Raw genomic sequence first — 20,169 nt, forward strand, 5'->3', positions numbered from 1 at the left:
CTTTCTGGTATGATTCAGCACAGCAACCAGCCTTCCCTACATGGCTGCCTTGTTGTGAGGACACAAAACAGTCTTGACACATTTGATAGAGTCTGTGACTTCTCATCTTTCCTTTGCATACCTCCACGTCCATCATCTGCGTATTTCCAACAGTCCAAAAAAGAAACACTTTGGCAGTCGTCCTGGTAATGCTGGCATCGCTCCCAAGGTCCAGTCTGCTAGGCTTAACTCCAAACATATTCCTAACATATGACAATATGCACCGCAGGAAAGAGTTTACATTTCTCAGTTGCCACTAATGCTGCACCTTACCTCATACTAAGAACACATAGATGTTCAAATTGGAAAAGGAAAACCCTTATAAGTGCTGTGTTTCCCTGTAAAGCACAGCAAGTCTTGGGCATTTTGCACACGTCTGAAAAAGTACACCAAGAAATTAGCACCCTTCAGCTCCCTGGGGCCTTTACCCTTCAGAACCATTCCATGCGAACTCCATCTAGTCAGTCAAAATAGAGCAGACATTCAACTGATCACTCTGGCATCACTTAGGCAGATGGGGACAGCTTTGTATAAACAGCTCTTAAATTTTTCTTGTAAAACCTGAGCTGCAGCGCTGTAGCAACACTTTTAGATTTAGCCTTTATGACACTTTAACGAAGTTTAGTTAGTCAAACATCTCAGATCCTTTGAGCTGACGAGACATGACCCTATATGCAGATCACACGCTCTCTGGAGGAACTGCGTTTGATAATGTCTTGGATGACCTCAATACCTGACCTCTCCTTGCAGTTTCCTAATACAGCATGATGTTAAATTTGAGAAGCAACCATAAAAAGTGTGATAACATCAGATGACACTTGGCACGTTAACAGCAACAGCTGCTATTGTGCCCCAATGAGTGCCGCACACGAACCACAGCTGTGTTTCCACTCTCATTGTTTAAATTGCCTGAGGGACAGAAGCACAAGAGGGTTGGTATCATAGGTCACAGATGGAGAGACAATAATTTTCACATGGAGAAACAACTTCTAAATTGCTGAAAGAACATAAACAAAATAATTTGTCTGTGAGTTGTCTGGTAGCATCAGTGGATACCACCAGTAGGGGACAGAAATGGATGAATGACATAAGAACGCTGTCACACACTAGGATGCCCACAGTGTTTTCTCTTTCTGAAGCTGCTACTGAGATAGATACACAGACAAGCCATCTTTAAAAACACTGGGAGAAAAAGTGAATAACATGATTATCTCTGTACACTCCCACCTATCAAGGGGTTAGATATGTTAGGCACCAAATGATCTGACATATCAGGATGACATACTGCTGGCAGAGAAGAAAAGAGAAAATAAAAAGGAGCCAAGCTGACTGGGTTTCAACATATCTAATATGACAGCATTCTGGGATCCAGTCGTGGGTTGCCAAACAAAGTATAACCAATGACTTCAGGAGAAGGACTAGGGATGGGTATCGAAAACCGGTTCTTGTTGAGAACCGGTTCCCACTGTTTCAATTCCTTGGAATCGTTTGCCATTTTTGCAAACGATTCCCTTATCGATTCCAGTCGCTCCGAATGACGTCACCACGTTGCGGAGCGTCATTTACCTGGCAGGAAACATGGCGGCTCAAACGCTAAAAAGTTTGGTTATACTTTACGAGAACGGATGACAACAGGGCAACTTGCAATACTTGCAAAGTAGATATTTCATTTAAGGGAGGAAACACTACGAATATGCAAAAGCATTTGCTCACAAAACGCGCGATAACCTTAAATAAATGTCGTGTTTTTAATTCCGCTCTGGACTCGTGAATCTCAACCCAGCAGCAGCGGTAACGTTTGCACGTCCTCTCCCGTTAATGCAGCAGGTAAATAATCAACTAACAGTGCATATTATGTTAGCGCGATCTGCCTTATTACAAAACCTGCCATTACTGTGCATTTAGGTGACCATGATGAGACAGACAGAGTCTGGCTCAGATGCTGGCAGTTCTCGCTGCAGTCTACCGGTAGCGTCTCCTTTCAGGCCAGGATAGACGAATGTCACCGAGCAGTGACTAAGTTTGTGGTAAAAGGCTTGCACCCATTTGCCACAGCAGATGCCCCCGATTTTCGGTAAGTGAATGTGTTTAATTGTAGGCAGGGACATTACTGGATATTCTTGTGTAATTGCTACAGAAGAATATTTATTTTATTATTTTACATTCACAATTTCTTTTCCTGGGGACCCTGTGACGCCCCATTGAAGAGCCGTAGGTTGGATCTGTTAAGATCTCACTGTTGGGTTTGTAAGGCCATGTTACTCCTAAATTTCTATCTTGTTCAAAGAGAAGATATAAAACAAAGATCTAAGCTAATTGACCTTAGTGTTCTCCTTTTTTTTTTTTTAAAAAAATAATCGATAAGAGAACCGATAAAGAATCGAATCGTTAAACAGAATCGAAAATGGAATCGGAATCGTGAAAATCTTATCAATACCCATCCCTAAGAAGGACAGCCTTCTACCACCCAAGGTTCACTTACAGAGTGAAGGCTGGTCCATGCAGTTAGACACAGCGTGCCCTTTAAGGTGATGGATGATGCACATTTATTTGTGCCTGTCACTCCCATCTAGTGTGATGGGGTGAATTTTAACTTTTCCTAACCTTAACCAAATAGTTACCTAAAGATAAATATGTTTAATAGTGCCTAAACCTAATAAGTGAGTCAAAGTGAAAAGTGTGTGAAAAACAGAAAAAACCACGAGCAACCATCTGTTTGTCTGGGTTTCTCTCGGGAAGACAAGTTAGAATCCTGCACCATGGGAAATAGCTAAGCCCGTGGCGATAGTGTGACGCTCTGGGCAATGTTCTGATGAGAAAATGTGTCATTCGTGTACATGTTTGACTCGTATCACATATCCCGTCAATCGACATTGTTGCAGACAAAGTAGAACCAGTTATGGTAACGTTATTACCTGACAGAGGTGGCAAACCTTCAGGCAAACATTGCATACAGCAGAACGTTCAAATGTGTTCATGAATTAAACATTGGAGTTTTGAGTGTTAACTCCATAGTTCCCAGTTTGATTAAACATCTGTGGGATGAACCCTGAAAACAAGTCAAAACTATGAAGACCCTACCTCACACTTTACTACTATACCTGACAGGAGCAAGGTATTCAAGTGCCTTCAGGATCTCTGAAGGTAACTGAATCCATCCTGCTAAGTCTATCCCATGACAGGTCAGAGGAAACTGTACAATATTAGGTTATTGTTTTAAAACGTATGGCTGATAAGCACTGAGAGAAGTAGAATCTCGTTTTATAATCCCCAAGAGGAGCTCTGTGGCATACTACAGAACTTTGGTCAAACAGCTTCATGCACATTTTATGAGCTCTGTAGTGAGTGATACTTTGTCTTGGCAGACAGCAGTCTCATCTGAGACCAAGAACCTTGTGTACAAACAACTTCAATCCAAAGGTTTGTATGCAACCAACTGGTTTTAATAATATATGTTGTAAAACTTAAAAAATAAAAAGCACTACAAAACCTCCAACAATGCAGCTCACTCTCTAGGCAGTGTTTTCTTTTAGGGGAATATTGTATTTTGATATAAATATTTTGGAGGAGCACATAATGGCTAATAGATATTAATTTGTAAATAATTGGACGTGAATAAAAATGAATATTATACTACAGTATATTTCTAACTTTCTTTAAAGATATAGCACATTTAAAGTCAACTTGAAAGAAAGGCAGATGTGAAATGTCAAAATGAGGTCAGAGGTCAAGTATGACATAATATTTGGATAATAACTATGGTGTAGAATTTTAAACAAACTTAAAGAAAAAAATACATTTTATGAAATTTTTTTATCTTAATTGAACTTAAAGAAGAAGTTGAAGGTCAAAGTAAAGCATAGCTCTGTATAGCATAATTATGACTGATCTTCAGATCAATCTATTGATGTTAAAGGAGAGGTCAGAGGTGAAATCTTTACATGATATTTTGTCAACAATTCTTTTAAGATTCGTACTTTCCAAGTTATAAGGCTTTTTGTCAATTTTCATCCAAAAATCATAAAGTTTATTTTGAAGGCCTTGGTGGATGTAAGAAAAACATTTGTTGACTGTTAACATGACGCAACTCTACAACCCTACATAGTTTTATCAGAATTGCGTTTACAGACAGAATGAGGCACATGCAAATGCTAGGAAAACAAATAACCTCCAAAAATGTAAAAAAGCATTAAATCAGTCCAAACTGAAGCAATCAAATGATTTCATCTAATAAACTGGACCCAGGCTCACTAAACAATATATTATGTGACAGTTTGACTAGCACATAATACCGATATTACACTGACATTAATCTTAACACTCAAACAGATGATTTAGAAAAATATAGTTTCAGCAAACACATCAACATAAAATGCTGCTCTTTTCTTACCATCTCCATCAGTTTCTGTATCTGCTGCAGACAAGGAAGCAAACAAAACTGAAAAAAGCAGCTATGAAGCAAATGCTTATTGCTGCACAGAAAAAACACTTATCGCTGCAACAGAGACCAAGCAACACAGCAACATGGCTGTAACACAACCACCATGCACCGTCACATTTTTCATTAAAAATCGCTAACATCCAATCCACCTTGAATATGCAAATTCAAATATTTTCCTATTAACACATTCAGAGTTGCTAGGTAGATAAACACATAAACCATGGAATTTTTTAAAAATAGAAACAGGAACATACTTTTAAATGATGCAAGTAACAAAACTGTGCAGTTTTACATGCTACATGTGTTTCACATGTTCAGCATGTAAAGCTTAAGGTTAAAGTTGACCTATTATGCTCATTACCAGCTTTATTTCAAACTCTTCTAGGGTAGCTCCACATGTTTCATGGTTCAAAACAACCCTCATTCATTTCAAACTAGGCCTTGGTGCAGCCACATTGGTTACCCTCTGTTTGAAGCAGCTCCTCCCTTTTTAACACCTTCCTCCCTTTAAGAAAACTTTCTAATGCTTAGCTCATCCTTGCAAGAAGAAGATTTGAAAAGCAGGTGGGAGCTGTTGTGCTCACTACCAGAGCAGTGTATTTCCTTCCTATGACATCATACAGATCTAATAGCAGAGCAGTTTAGAGAGCTCTGCTTACATGTACATATGGTGACCTCGGTATTTGAAACCATGACCATGTATCGTGGCAAAAAGTAAAGCATAGTAGGTCCACTATAATTTCACACATAACATATACTATAAGGTATATGTATATAAAGTGTATTAAAAAAAAGAGTCAGATAAGAAAAATCATCACAACATGTGACATGAATAATCCTGTTATTCATGTCATAACAGCACAGCAGTCAGATATGTTACAGTCGGTAACGTATCGCCAGTGTTGGGAAGGTTACTTTTAAAATGTATTCCATTACAGAATACAGATTACATGCCCCAAAATGTATTCTGTAACGTATTCCGTTACGTTACTCAATGAGAGTAACGTATTCTGAATACTTTGGATTACTTAATATATTATCATGCTGTTTACAACTACATGAATGTACTATTGCTGTGATTTATTACTGTTACTGAAGGTCCGCGGCTCCGAACCGTAGTAAAGGGACATCTGGCTAATACGGTGGGTTCTGTGTCGGCTCATAGCTGAAAACTAGCTTTACTTTGTTGTCTGGGTCAACTTTGCTAGCAGAGACAGAGAGAGGCGTTGAAAGGCTGCTCCAACAGAACTTATTGTTTCAGAGGAAAACACGAACACGGTGTACAGTCGAGTCTTAATAGCTTACTTACAGCTGGGCTCGTCAGGCTCTCTTCTTGGCTGCAGTGGTTATTATTATATTTACATGCTTCCAGCTCCCGTTTCTGCTCGATGACAGCTCGTACTTTTCCTTTTTCTCCCTCCCTCGCTCACAGACACATAACGGGTACGGCAGTCCATTCTCCCTGCAGCACGGACTACACTGCCCATGATGCTACATTCTTTAGAGCTATACCTGTAGCATTCTGCCTGTTAGCTTAGCACAACAACAACATCAGGGCTCTCTCACCCAGGAAACACGCAGAGAGAGAGCGTCACCCTGTAACCATGGCAACCGTAACGCTGCCTGGAACAACAGAACGTAGCTGTCAAACAAAACCCAAACAGTCTTGACCCGCCACAATATGAAACAGGGAAGTACCGCCGTGTAATCCATTTATTTCAACAAAGTAACTGTATTCTAAATACCACCTTTTTAAACGGTAACTGTAACGGAATACAGTTACTCATATTTTGTATTTTAAATACGTAACGGCGGTACATGTATTCCGTTACTCCCCAACACTGCGTATCGCTTAGTTCTGTGAAGAAAAATCTTTGTGAAAAAAAGAAGATTTAGCCCATTTCAAGAATACACAACAAAAAGTTACAAGGATCACCTGAGACCAACCTACAACCTGAAGGACTCATGCACATACTGGAATTTTCACACATTATGTCACATATGAACTCATATGTGAGGACATTAAATTGATACCACAGGCATATACATTAAAATATAACACTCAAGGTAAATTTAGTGCTTCCATGTCAGTTCATTCCCACGATTCTGCCTTACCTCCATCTTCAGCGGGTGCATCTAAGGAAAATGAAGGGACATTAACTTGGAGTTCCGATATACACTAGAAATAGTTACTACGTGCAGTGAAAAAGAATGTCTTTGTACATTAGACAGACACTGGGGCACCTACACGTTACACCTACAGGGCATGGGAACCCATGCCAAGAAGCTCCTGGTGCGCAGTTTTTATGCTGATGTTAATGGCAGAGGAGATTTGGAGCTCGGGAGCTACTGAGTCGGCAGAGCTATGGAAACTTTCATGCACAATCTCAGAACTCGGTGACCCTACTCCGACTTTGCAATAATACTATTTACAGTTGATCGTGGTTTATCCAGGAGGTAAGAAATGTCCTTGCTAGGTCCTTGATTTTATACTTTATTATATAATTTATGTGCTTTTGTGTCATGACCCTGAATTACATAAAAGGAAGAAAAGGAATGGCAGGATGAATGGATATACTTTAGTCCTTATAGTGTATTATTCCCTGACACTAATAAACCACCACATCTTCTTCAGGATGTGGCAGGGGGAAAATGAATAATGGTTAAGTAACTAATAACAACAAATGTTGAGACCTGGAAAATGTTACATTTGGAAACGCTGCAAATGTAACAAAACCAAAAACTCACAAAATTTCATACAGTGCATGCCTGCAGTGAAATGCAAACCAAAGGTCACAGTGAGAACTCAGAGTCTACAGATGTGGAAAATGCATCCAGTTGCAGTCGGTCAATGAACTATGTTAAAATCCTCACAGACAGCTTGTCCTGTCTGCTTCACACACACAGTTCATTTCTGTACAATCCAAAACTATTCATATTAACAAAGAAAAGAACAGTTGTTCTGAAAAGAAAAAGGAAAAGAAGGAGTAAAGACCATGATTATTTCTAATTAGAGTGGTTATGAATATAAACAAACAAGCATGTTGCTTTGATATACAGCAGATAACACTGTAATGTCCTTGATTTTACATAATCACAGTGTAATATTAAAGTGTCTGCTTGTAGTTAGCTCTGGTGATGAGATGTGATAGGCCAGCTAAAAAATACAAACACACTAAATGGGAGTGGCACAACAATTTCATTATTCCATTCAGCAGTTTCCTGTTGTCTCATGATGTGATTGAATTTGAGGCCTGTCTTCTTGACTCAGTAATTGCTCAACTCATTATCTAGCAATAGCAAAACCATTTGTTCTGTATTCATCAGGTAATTCGTTTTACAGATTAGTTAAAATGCATTTTTCAACACTCAGTTCAACTCAAACCCACTCTGTGTCACTTATTACCAATGCACAAATCCTCAAAAATCTCAAAAAAAGAAGCAAAGAAAGTCATTGTCCTTCTTCTTCAGCGGTCTCCACTGGGGCTACAATTAGTGGATGTTTGTTGGACATATAAAAATAAAAAATAAAACCATGACAGTCCCATAGGAAAACTAACATTAGAGACACATGACCACACTAAAATATGGCTTGTGGAAACCAAAGCACTTCTGCCAGAGCTCTTTCTGTATGGCTACATAATTTGAAGACAGTTGGTTGAACAACAATTTCATAATGCATTTCATAAAATATTCTCAAACACTATAAGATAAAAATAGAGACCACACAGTCGCATGTAGGCATGCAGGAATAAAATGAAGATGCTCACTCGCTTGATAAAAAGTTTATGAATAAATAATATCAGTGGACACTGATTACACGCCATTATAAGCTGAAGCCTGCCTCTGCCTGACACATGCAGTTGACATGATATGTGAGTGAAAAGTGAAAATGTGAGAGCTATAATCACGTCACCATGTGATAATGTAAGACACGCAAAAGGTCAGTTGTGGAGCAGTTTACTTACCCCCTGCTGGTTTCTCTGAAAAACACAAAAAGGGGAAAAGGTTAGAAAAGTATATTCAGAAGTTATAGAAATGTACTGTGATCTGTTACATTTAAGAATCCTTTATCTGTTTTCAAAGGACCCTTCCTCTCAGGGAAAACGATATATTTAGTAGACTTACTGTTTTGCGTCTTTAATAACACCTAGTCTGACGATGGTTAAAGGTCCTGTTTGTCTGAGGGTAATGGCTTTCTACAAAATGATGACGTTTAGCATGTATCTTATTTATTAGTGAAGCTACTAATCTCAGAATGTAAATTTTAAATATGGCGTACAGTAAGAAGATACATTTTAAAAAGTAGCTTTAACAATCACATCCAATGTGATTGTTAAAGCCTAAATATGGTAAAAGCAACTTCTCAATGGAAATAGAGGCTTATAATACACCCGACTTCCACAGTGTCTTGCTGGGGGTCACTGGAGTAGCTGCTAAAGGCCAGGGACGGTGTCTTATGACCTCCCTGAAGTAATACCATATTCTCTTAGCTACACAAAGTTTCCTTGAATAGCCACTCCAACTTGACCTGGTGTGGTTTACTGTTCACATGTCGTAAATTTCTGGATAAAACAGGTGTTGTGACAGAAAATATAATCATGATTTATTCTGTTTCTTTTTAAAAGATCTTAAATGTGTAGAATACAATACTAATACATGCCTGCATGCCTCATAACAACATTATATTTTATGCTACAACTGCATTATCTCATATGACATTGTGCTATATCTAACAAAAGGAAAAAATAAGACAGCTTGATATTTTTTTTTCAGTAGAAGAAGCTGGAAACAGATATAAATTGAAATAGTATTCAGAGAAAAAAGAGCTTTTGGTTTTAATACTTCATATATCCTGTTTGAGGATTTAAGACCTGCACTGAGTGTAAATCTGCACCGGCATCTGCTATGTAAGTCCACATGGAGCGAGAATCTTGATCATCTTCAACAAGTCTGTGATAAAGCAGTGTAATGAACTTCTGAACAGCTGCTTCTCACAGTCAAAATAGTCCCCTCAGAGACTTTCTGTGGTTTCATATGCAGTTCTGCTACTCATATAATTAGGACGTTTTTGAAGATGCGCCGATAGATGTACAAGTATATTAAAAAAAGAACAAGACTTACATTATCCTTATGACAAACACAATTATTGACATTTAGGTTCACAATGTCTGTGGCGCAAACCTGGCTAGCACTTTGGAAAAGTGGTTGCAAAGCAAAACAAAAAATAAAAAACAAAGAAAAAAACTATAAAATTGGCCCATAGTGATATATATTATAAAAAAGATTTTTTTATAAATCTTTTTTTTTAAAATAAATTTATACATTTAAGAAAGACGCACACACAAACCATAACAACAATATATATTTTTGTGTGAAAATATAAAAACATTTCATTGGTATAAACATAATACAGAGATGTCATCAACCAATAATTCTGGCCGGGCAAAGACTGCTTTTAACTGGCAGAGGTGACAGGAAAGAGGTGCATTTTCACACATGCATAGAGATCAGAAAGTGACACTGTTTACTGGAACAATGTGTCAGTGAAGCCGACACATTGTTCTCAAGAGTGTGAAGTCACACTATTTAATGCACGTATGTCAAGAGGCAAGGGGCCGGTGTTATAAAAAAATCCTAACTCTTTGAATTGTTGACTTACATTCAAAGAGTTTGGCTTCTATAAGAGTCAGGCCTGTATTTATGATACTTAGGATACTTTTAAAACCAAAGTTTGATGACCAAGAATGCTTTTTTGTGAAAGTAATATTTGTGTAATAAGATTCAACTCCATCTCTGTAGTTGCTGTTTGTGATTTCTAGGTGATTACACTACACTGGACACCTGGGGATAAGTAAAAAAAGGTAAATATATATTTTATTATTTGGTTCAACTAGGTACTACACTTCATGCATTAGTAAAAATTCCTAACAGCTTGTCATTACTTGTCAAACAGAAACACCAACTTTACACAGATGGTCAAAAAATGTAAAAAACTGCCAGGATTACTCCTTCATTTAAACAAGTTGTCTGTCCACTCCTGTCAAAATCTTCTAACTTGAAGTGACAGCTTCAGAAAACTTGGCTGAAAGTCGCTTCTCTTTAGTACTGCCATCCATCTCTGCCTTCTAAGTTTATCTTTTGCAAATCAATACAAAAAATAAATCCGTCTGAACAAGACTAACCAACTCTACAGCTCTGCATACTTTTATAGGTACAATTCAGCCACAGAGATAAGTTGCCAATGTATATAAAGCACCTCGATGCGAGAAAACCCCTTGTAAATTTTGATATGCTTGAACTACTTTGCATATGAACATATACTGTAATGTAGCTGACTGACAAAAACAGCTTTGTATAATCTTACACTGATACACTGACACAGAGTTTCAGAGAAGTTTCAGAGGATAAAAGTCATTTTTAATGACTGACATAAACTAGATGTAAGTATGATTGTTTAGTGTCAAATGTCTGCAATACTAAAATAATGTAAAACAACATATAAAATGTTAAAATAATAACAAGGGCTGCGCTAGCTGTACTATACTCATGGACATCTTACTTTGAAGGAATTGATTTCTGTGGCCTGGAAATTGAACAGCTAGCTGTGGAATGCCACTGTATTACTTGCAGAGGGAATTTTCCCGTCACTGCTCCTTCTATTTGAATTCAGTTTGGATCAATGCACTGCTTGGATTCCTCCATCAGCTGATGCAGAGGTCGTCCAAATGACTGTGGTGAATGGTTATGGATAATAAATGGATAACCCGGACCTTCCCCTGCACCAGGCAGTCAAACACGTTCTCTGATGTCTTGCTTCAGCACTGATGCCAGGAAAGATACAAAAAAACCTTTCTTGCTTCATGCCACAATATCTGCATGTGCTTGCTAAATTTTGACGATTAAGCTGCTTATTGTGTTATATATGCAGTTAATGAAAGCTCTGCCACTCAGTGAGGAAGTGACAGTGGTTTCTAGTGGTGGTACTTTACTATATGGATTATGAAATCACAGATTTTGCCATCAAGAGTGACTTAAAGACAAATGTATTCATTCACCAAGTGGACATGAATCATTTCATCATTTTACGTTGAGGTTTTTGAACCCTTTTGAAGATAAACAGCACGGAGGGATTGGAGAAACTTCACAGAGCAGTTTTGATTCAGCTTGCGCTCATTGTGTTTCATCAGGACACAGCGATGAAAGGAATTATGACCGTGAATCATACCATTGCTTCCAACCACCGACTAGAAAACTGTCACGCACTTGACTGACTGCTCTGGAGCAGTGCCACATTAAAGAGGGCATCAGACCTGAAGACCAAGAAGGAACTCTTTAGGTGAAAATGACAGATTACATAATGATTTATCTCAGCTGGACTCCAAAACTGTTAGGCAAAACCCGATACGTCAGGGTGTGTGAAACTCTATGAAAGTAGAAAAGGTCAGGGCTTACTGCAGAGTATTTTTAGCTGTTAGTTGAGGGTGTGATCTGAGTGCTGTTAAGTGAAGTAGGACAGAAAATCTTTGAACTAATGTGGAATTGTGAAAGGTAATTCAGTTTGTGGGTAAATAGTGGTGTTGCACGCTAGGTACAAAATGTCAACAAAATTCTTTTCAATAAGAGTATTAGTTGAGAAAATATTTAAAAATATATTCCGTCAAATATTTCTTAGAAGCACCAAGCAGAGCTTAAAAACGAAAAAGTGCCAGGTTATCTGATCTTCGTATTTGAAGCTTTGCAGTTAAGTTTGGCTTGGAATGACAGAGCAGTGGGTGGTGCAGGCAGAGTATGCAAAGTGGAATCATATTCATATTACTCAGACAAACACTTTGGCTCTATATGGTGAATAACAGCAGTGCCTGGTTAGGTTTCTGGGATAAAAATAAAAGGTGCATGATTAGATCTTTAAAAAGATTAGGGCAAGGACAGATGCTGGAAAACAGAATCAAATGTTACACAGTAGAATTAAGAATAATGTGTGAACAACTCCAGCAAAGCCTATGACTTTCACTATCACAATGTGGTCTGCGGGAGACCCCTTGGGGGAAAGGGTTTGGGAGGCTCAACACCCGTCAGCACAATCTTGCCCTACAAAACTCGGCTATCCCAAGAGATCTATCAGGGCAACTGAGACTGTCTGCAACCTGAGCCTGCTATCAGCTTAGTCAGTTGATTTAAGGTGATACTGAATGGGTCAATGTGGGAGATAGTAGTGAAGGTCAACAGGCAATTATATATGAGAAGGCATGATGCAATCAAGGATGTCAAATCCCTATCCTATTGGGCATTACATAATCCAAAATGCAGATTATCATATAAAATAGCAATAACAGTTTTTTACCCTGAACGCTGCACTGAAAACAAGTACTGTGTATATATTCTATACACAGTATAGTCAGCTACAGTGAGTCAGCTACAGTGACACAAGCTGACCTTCATATAGGACTCACGTAAAGCTCCAGCAGTATTTGCTTATGGAGCTGCTGCAGCTGGAAGCTTGCTAGTTCAGGCAACAAGAAAGCAATCTGTGCTCCTATGTCATAAGATACTCAGTCTAGTGATGTAATAACAACTGGCTACGTCATTATTTACTCTGTCTCAAATCTTCTTTATGGACAGATAACAATAAAGCAGACAGGTGAAATGGGAATATCCTTGACAAATGGGTAGTATCAATAGTGAATTATTTCATTTATAAATAAAATATGATGGCTATTTTCCATCATATTTTGTAGGAATATTAATATCGGGTTCAAACTCATGGTCAGTCTCACCATGTAATGAATATATATTTAACGCTGAAAAATAAAAACAAAATATAGGGAACAATTCATATTATCCATTAATTTCTACAACATTCATGTGAATTTACTGTTATTTATATTTTTCAAGTCAGCACACCTCAGTATAATGAAACTCTCTAAACTAATTACAATGAATTATGATGTTACAAAAAGTATCTGCATACCTTCAGGGACTGGCTCAGGCATGGTTATTCCTGTGTCTTCTGTTTGCTGCTGGAAGACTGAGGGCTTGTGGGGCTTTTTTCCTTTTTATTTCTCCCCTCTCTCTCTTTCTGTTATTCAAAGCTTTCCTGGCACTCAAGTCACCCACGCCCTCCAGTGAGCGAAGAGTTTTGGAGGTATGACACCCTTGGGGAGTTCAAAAAGAGACACACTCAGAGTGAGACCTTGTTAAGGTGGAGACAAAAGAGGATAATGTGATGTTGAAAAGGGTCACATTTGCAGGATGACGAGATTAATAGGCTTGCTAAACCTGTTGAGCTTTTGAATCTTTGCTGGACACATACAGAATACATTGAAACGAGTACTAGGCGATTAAGTTTTTGACACTTTATCTAGTTCCTTGCAGTGTCAGACTAATCTCTCACTTATCACCTTTTATGCTCACATTAAAATTGAGATCAACAAGCATTTGAAATATTATCTTTAGGTTTATTTTACCTCACTTAATACTTTGTTAGATATGCTGTACTCCCTTAGATGTAAAGCCCAGAAGCTATATATGGTAATACATGGTTGACCCACCTAACACACATTAAATTATATATATTTGATAGATGCCTACAGTTTTTCAGAATTTAGCAAGTTAGCAATCATCTAGCCTTGCATCCTTGTAAAACCTAAATAATTTGCAAATTTTTACACTGAGTACAACTATTTATAAGATTGTGTAAGAATATTTAGAAAATATACTTGATTTGCTTTCTAGTAGACAATTAGAGAAGATGCTAAATCATTAAATATGAGAGAAGCTATTTTCCTTTAAATATGAGAGAAGCTACTTACCTTAGCACGAAGATAGAACAAAAGGACAAACAACTTGTCTTTAATTTCATAAAATCAAGACAATTTGCATATAAAGTAAGCATAAAAAAATTGTGGTTTTATTAGCAGTAGCATGTGTTTGGTGTTTTCCCCTACTGAGAGGCTCAAGCTATTTTTTTTCTGCTAAGCTAAGCTAACCCTTTGCTAACATTCCTTTCATTAGCCATCTCCTTTTATTTCCCTCAAGAATTGTGCTCAAGTTCTTACATAAGCAAAGGTACCAAGATGTTGTCATCTAAAGTAATGTTAGTTTGTATTGTAGTGCTCCAAAACCTGGCTTTTCTTTTTCCTCAAGACAACTGAAAGCAACACTTAAGGTACAGGAACAATACCTGAAGCTTAGATGTTGGTGTGAACAGTTGCAGCATGCTTTTATAGGGTTTATAGAGTTACCCTTTGCAGCATCTTCTTTTCCCATACATTTGTTTGGATAGCTTCAGATACTATACATATCTTCATAAATGGATGCCTTCTCCTCCTTCATTTATCAGAAATGTGCATGCATCAGCTAGAGTCAATTTGGAGACAAGACCTCTGCCCCTGGGGTTCAAAGTGTGAATCCCTGAAAGGGACAGGAATGTCATCCGTGGGCCCAACTGTCTGCAAGTTAGATAGCCTTGTGGTCAGACAGGTGGTCCCTAACCTAATATAACTTTTGTACCTACTCTGCAGTTGAAGAGGCTGGCATATCTCTAGAAAGGGAAAAAGATCATTGGACTCAGGTAATTTATCTGATGTATGGTTATTTGGCTTTGGACAGGGCATCTTTATGCTGATGTAAGATGATGCTTGATTCAGTGTGCAGATTTAATTATGCAGACATTCGATTTTTTATCTCAGTTTTATAACAAACCTATACCTATTTTACAAAATATTGAAGCAATTGTTTTTTTAAACTCTTTCTAATGTCAAAAGCTGATATAACTGAGTACAGTTCCTTGCACTATGATAACAGCATGTAAGTGGTGAACAGTAAAGCTCATGCATGGAAAGTAGACGGTGCTGTTTAAAATAACCCTGATGCAGGAAATAAAATTACAATGAAGTTTGCGCTTGGCAGCTAGAATGACTGTGTGCATGCGCAGTAAGAGACAGATAAGTCCAGCATGTATATTAAGTTTCTCAGAGAACACTTTGTGCAGTTTAGCGCTGCAAAAAGCATTTTAAATAGTGATGAGATGATTAATTGGCAACATGAAAATAACCCTTCCTACTCAGCACCCAGTGTAGCTAATGTTATTAGTCAGTGATTATTCAGGAATATGTGATAGAGTTTTTGAGGCAGTGTCTGCAAGCAGAAATTTAAATTTTGAATTGAAAGCATTCTAGCTGATGCAGCATTTAAGAAATGCTGAAATTACCACCTCATGCCTCTAGCATTCAACAGCTGTTAAACTGACAAAACCCTCAGGAGGCCGGGGATGCTCTCTTATATGGCTTTGTGTTATTCCTGTTAGGTTTTTTCACCTTCTTACATTTTATTTTATTTATTTTATTTTTATTTTATTTTTTTGTTTCACACATGGTACAGCAGTAATTCATTTCCCATACACAACCTTCCTTTCAATTAAAGTAACACTGTTTTGAATTGCATGCTTCACTGTTTTTATCTAAACAGTGTAAACTGTATTGCAGATATTGACATACTTAATATTACCCCTTTTATTTATCTAGAGCCACAGAAGTTTGCAGATGATTCTGACATTCGTGACTTTGTGTTACGCAATAATTTTTAAACTTATACAAGCTTTCTTCAAATACTCTCAACAATCTGATAAGAGAATCAAACGGAGGGAAACTTGAACTATCTAAGGACTTTTACTGATCGACAGTCGCAGATGTAATTTGTAATTTGCATTTCGTTCTCCTGAAAGAAAAGCACATCTTTCAACATCTGCTAATATATTATCACCCTGATTTACCAGATTTTATTGCTTTAGCTGTCTGACTTGCAGTTGTTGATAAGCTTTTATGAGGAGCCCCGTGGTTACTGCTGAAGACACAAATAACTGTAATCTATGGCTGTCGTGCCAAAAGATTTGCCTAAAGATGAATTTTTTTTTCTAACTCCTTCGACACATTGAATTAATTTCAAAGCAACAGGAACAGAATCTTTTTTATACCATCTGTAATTAGATGGCTTAATTTAAACATAAAATTCAGTAGCAGTACTTCCCTGCACCGCAGCAGCTTGGTAATTTACGCTAAAGACTGATCAATTACTTCACTGCCTGGTGGGCAATATAAATATATTAGGGTTTGTTTTATTTTATTTTGTTATGGTAACTCCCTACTTTAAGTGCATAAAAATATATATATTTTTAAATCTATTTATTTTCACGGGGTGTCTTAATACTATATTCAATCTGAGCAACACATATTTTCTGTACCAAGTATTACCAAGTTACAAGTATTCACATAATGAACACTCTGTCATCTACATTCAATAAGTCTAATTGCATTTTCTGCCTGAAATGTTTTGTAATTGAATTAAATGTAATTGATATCAATATTTTTTCATTAGCAGTCATTAGTCAGTCAATTGGAAAATATGTCAACAGTTTGGGGCATTTAAAATGTCTGAGTTTGTATCTTCCAGTTCAAAGTGTCTTTTTTTAATCCCACTATTTTTACATAACATTGAAGCAATCCCAGCAAATAATTGCAAAATTATTGGTTAAAGGCTTCATTGTGTTACCTCCGGCTAATGTATGACATGATGGCTCCATCTTGTGGTAATAATAGGAAATGTCAAATACAACTAGAACTCAACTCAGGTGACTGAAAGTACTGACAGTACATCAGTGATAGTTATGAAAGATTTGAGTAATTTGAGTGAATTTAAATGCCGGCACATCATTATCAGATCACCGCGGAGTTTCGCTACTCAGGTTAAACGTAATATATAAGTCACTTAGACAACCTAAAAATGTTATTGCTGGGCTTTTTTCAGTGTTTTATTTGTTCGTGAGTAAATCGGTTTGGCTGAGATTAAAGTTATTACATTAGATTAGATAAAATAAAACTTTATTAATCCCCCAGGTGGGTTCCTCCGGGATTTTCACACAGCTGAATAAACGTCAAACAGAAAACTGATTAAACAGAAGTATGAGACGGTCGAGAATTTACGCCTGTGTCTTGTTATATTTTAGATAGCAAGGAGCAGACGGCCAAAGTTTATTAAACTCCACCGAGACAGCGGTGTGAAGTAGTCAGACTCGAACGTCAAGGAAGGTGGTAGGGAAGCAGACTATGCAGACATTTCAGGTTTCCAAGGTGAGCAATTTATTTACAGTGAACTTAATTTAATGTAACTTAACAAAACTTCCTCCCCAAATAAACTCTATTAACAAAACTCAACATAGCATGGCTCTGGTGACACAGCTCACCTCTCCTCTCTCCTGCATCTGGTAGAGACTGGCTTTAAATAGGGCCATCAATTTTCCTCCAATTGCCCAGCCAGTACCACTCACTCAACTGAGGGATCTAAAACTCTACACAGATTATCCAAAAACACAAAACCTCTACACACTTCTAACACACACATTTACACAACTAAATGGCAGTATTAACGAAAGGAAAAACATTCAACAAATCCCTTTAAACCTTAACACAAACAAAAGGAAGCATCTCTGTGGACAAAGAAACCCCTCCACTTGGTTTGACCTGCTGATGTCATATGTGACATCATCAGGACTTTAAAATGAGGAAATGCCAGACGGGCGTTTCCCCACACCTGACCCTTATGACGACTGAAAAGACAAACAAAGTAAGTATGAACAAATGACTTAATCTGTAACATAATAAAATATAAAGAAACATAACTTAGTATTTGTCTTAATTTTCAGAATGTCTGATTTGCCAGCAACAGAACGCTTACACAAACAAACCCGGGATAGTGAGTGAAGCAATGTTACTTGACAAATAGCAAATCATAGCAAATACATAGAAACAGAGTAATGTGTACAATGTGCAAAAAAAGGTAAACACATATGGAACAAATGGAGAGCATTGCAACTGCTCCTCCGCTTTGTCACAAGCGGTGACGCTAATCAGAAGGCTAGACCGTCCAATTTCCCCAGCTGTTTACTTCCGGCCTACCCGACCTTCTGAGGACCCGGCCCACGTAGACCGCGAAGGCCGGGTCCTCAGGAGGATGCAGCCCATGAATTTGGACACGACCAATGTTACCTAGACTTGAGCAGCCCTTTTAAGAGTGTGAGGCCCGGGTTCGAATCTTGCCCATGGCAGCATGTTTTCAGCGGACTCTTCAAGCTGACGGAACTTCAACCTGTGCAGTTTGTTTCAGCGAATTTTATTGCTTGGTTAGGATTTCGGCTAATTTATTACAATTTGCAAAGTTTTTATGATTTCAGCAACTTTTCTAATAAGGACTTCAGCTTCTACACCTGTCTTCAGCAGACAGTTCAGCTTCTTCATGTTGTGCCAATTTCTCACCTTTCAGCAACTACTACTTTTAATGGAACTTCAGCTTGTTCAGCTTGTTTTAGCAGACTGTTTTGGTTGTTTAATATTTCTGCTATTTTATTACAATTCTGCAAAGTTTTTATGATTTCAGCTTTAACTGTTTTCAGCAGACAGTTCAGGTTGTTCTGCACCCTGCACATTTTTGTGTCATCATATCTCTTTTTGGAATGTGAACTGATTTGGCTCACTGAGATGAGCAGCTGCCCTGATTCTGGTCGACACAGGTTCGAGTCCTACCCGTGGTCAGTAGCGGTTATTGATATTGGCGGTTGCCCAGGGCAGCATCGTGGTGGGGGTGGCATCAAGGGCATGGGCAAAAAAAGTTGCTCGTATTCATGCTGCCCCGACATCATGCCAGCGAATTTTGGGGATGGCATAGGCACGGATCAGTTTTCTATCACCCATTTGCGGGGAGTAAGGGCGCCCTCCGTTTGCGACGTGCGCCCGCTGCTTGCAGCACAGAGAGGAGAGGGCGGGTCGCCGGGGGATTCGCAGCATCTAATAACCTACCCGCAAAATAAAATAAAACCCAACAAACACGAGACATAATTATACAGATTTATAATTTGAATTGATATTCTTTCGAAATTCTATATGCGAAAAGTGACTGCGAGAGCCCTCGGTGCGCCTGCTTGCTGCTGAAGTCAAAGTAAACTGTATTGTCATCTCCGCTACGTATAGTACAGTACATAGAGAGACGAGACGATGAGGCTCCAGTTATGTATCCTGAAACAATCAGAATCACAATCAGAATACTTTATTATTCCCTAAGGAAATTATGTGGGTCACAGTTGCTCCAAGAAGAAATGGTAAAAATAGTAACAGTAACAGACAAAACTCCAAACAATACATTATGTTACAGATCTTACACATTTAAGAAATATCACTAATATATACAGATTACTCAATTATAAATATCCAGGATTAACAGCGGTGATTATAAATAAATATCAAGAAAATTGCCAAGAAGATTACAGAGTAGAAAAGAGCGTGTGTAAAAAGGGTGAAACTACTGCAGTGTTTACAGTGTATTAGATGGAGGAGTTGTACAGGGAGATGGCCACAGGCAGGAACAATTTCCTGTGTTGTTCCGTGGTGCTTTTTGGTAATCTCAGTCTCTCATGAGCGTGCTCCTGTGAGTACCAAGCATGTCATGGAGTGGGTGGGAGGTATTATCCATGATTGTCCTTATCTTGGACAACATCTACCTCTCAGACACCACCCTAACAGAGTCCAGCTCCATCCCCACAACATTACTGGGCTTTAGGATCAGTTTATTTAGTTTGTTGGCATCTGTGACCCTCAACCTGCTGCCCCAGCAGGTAACAGCATAGAGGATAGCACTGACCA

General features: G+C 38.1%; 1 protein-coding gene across 4 annotated transcripts in view; it reads right to left on the minus strand.

Moving 5' to 3' along the window:
* Nucleotides 1-13,581, minus strand: part of mybpc2b (myosin binding protein Cb) — a 28,207-nt gene extending 14,626 nt beyond the window's left edge. Inside the window, exons 1-4 of one of the 4 annotated variants that reach the window (XM_087845424.1) lie at nucleotides 13,452-13,581; nucleotides 8,449-8,463; nucleotides 6,596-6,616; nucleotides 4,430-4,450 (exon numbers count right to left, since the gene is read on the minus strand). In XM_087845424.1, the coding sequence (XP_087701550.1) occupies nucleotides 4,430-4,450; nucleotides 6,596-6,616; nucleotides 8,449-8,463; nucleotides 13,452-13,473 (79 nt within the window). In that variant the 5' untranslated portion in view covers nucleotides 13,474-13,581. Of the gene's footprint in view, nucleotides 1-4,429; nucleotides 4,454-6,595; nucleotides 6,617-8,448; nucleotides 8,464-13,451 lie in introns of all 4 variants that reach the window. The other 3 variants (XM_035915431.2, XM_087845425.1, XM_087845426.1) reach the window with 3 other exon arrangements.
* Nucleotides 13,582-20,169: the final 6,588 nt, after the last annotated feature.

Source organism: Neolamprologus brichardi, chromosome 8 (assembly GCF_056152115.1).
Source record: "Neolamprologus brichardi isolate AB-2024 chromosome 8, ASM5615211v1, whole genome shotgun sequence".
NCBI classification, from domain to species: Eukaryota; Metazoa; Chordata; class Actinopteri; order Cichliformes; family Cichlidae; genus Neolamprologus; species Neolamprologus brichardi.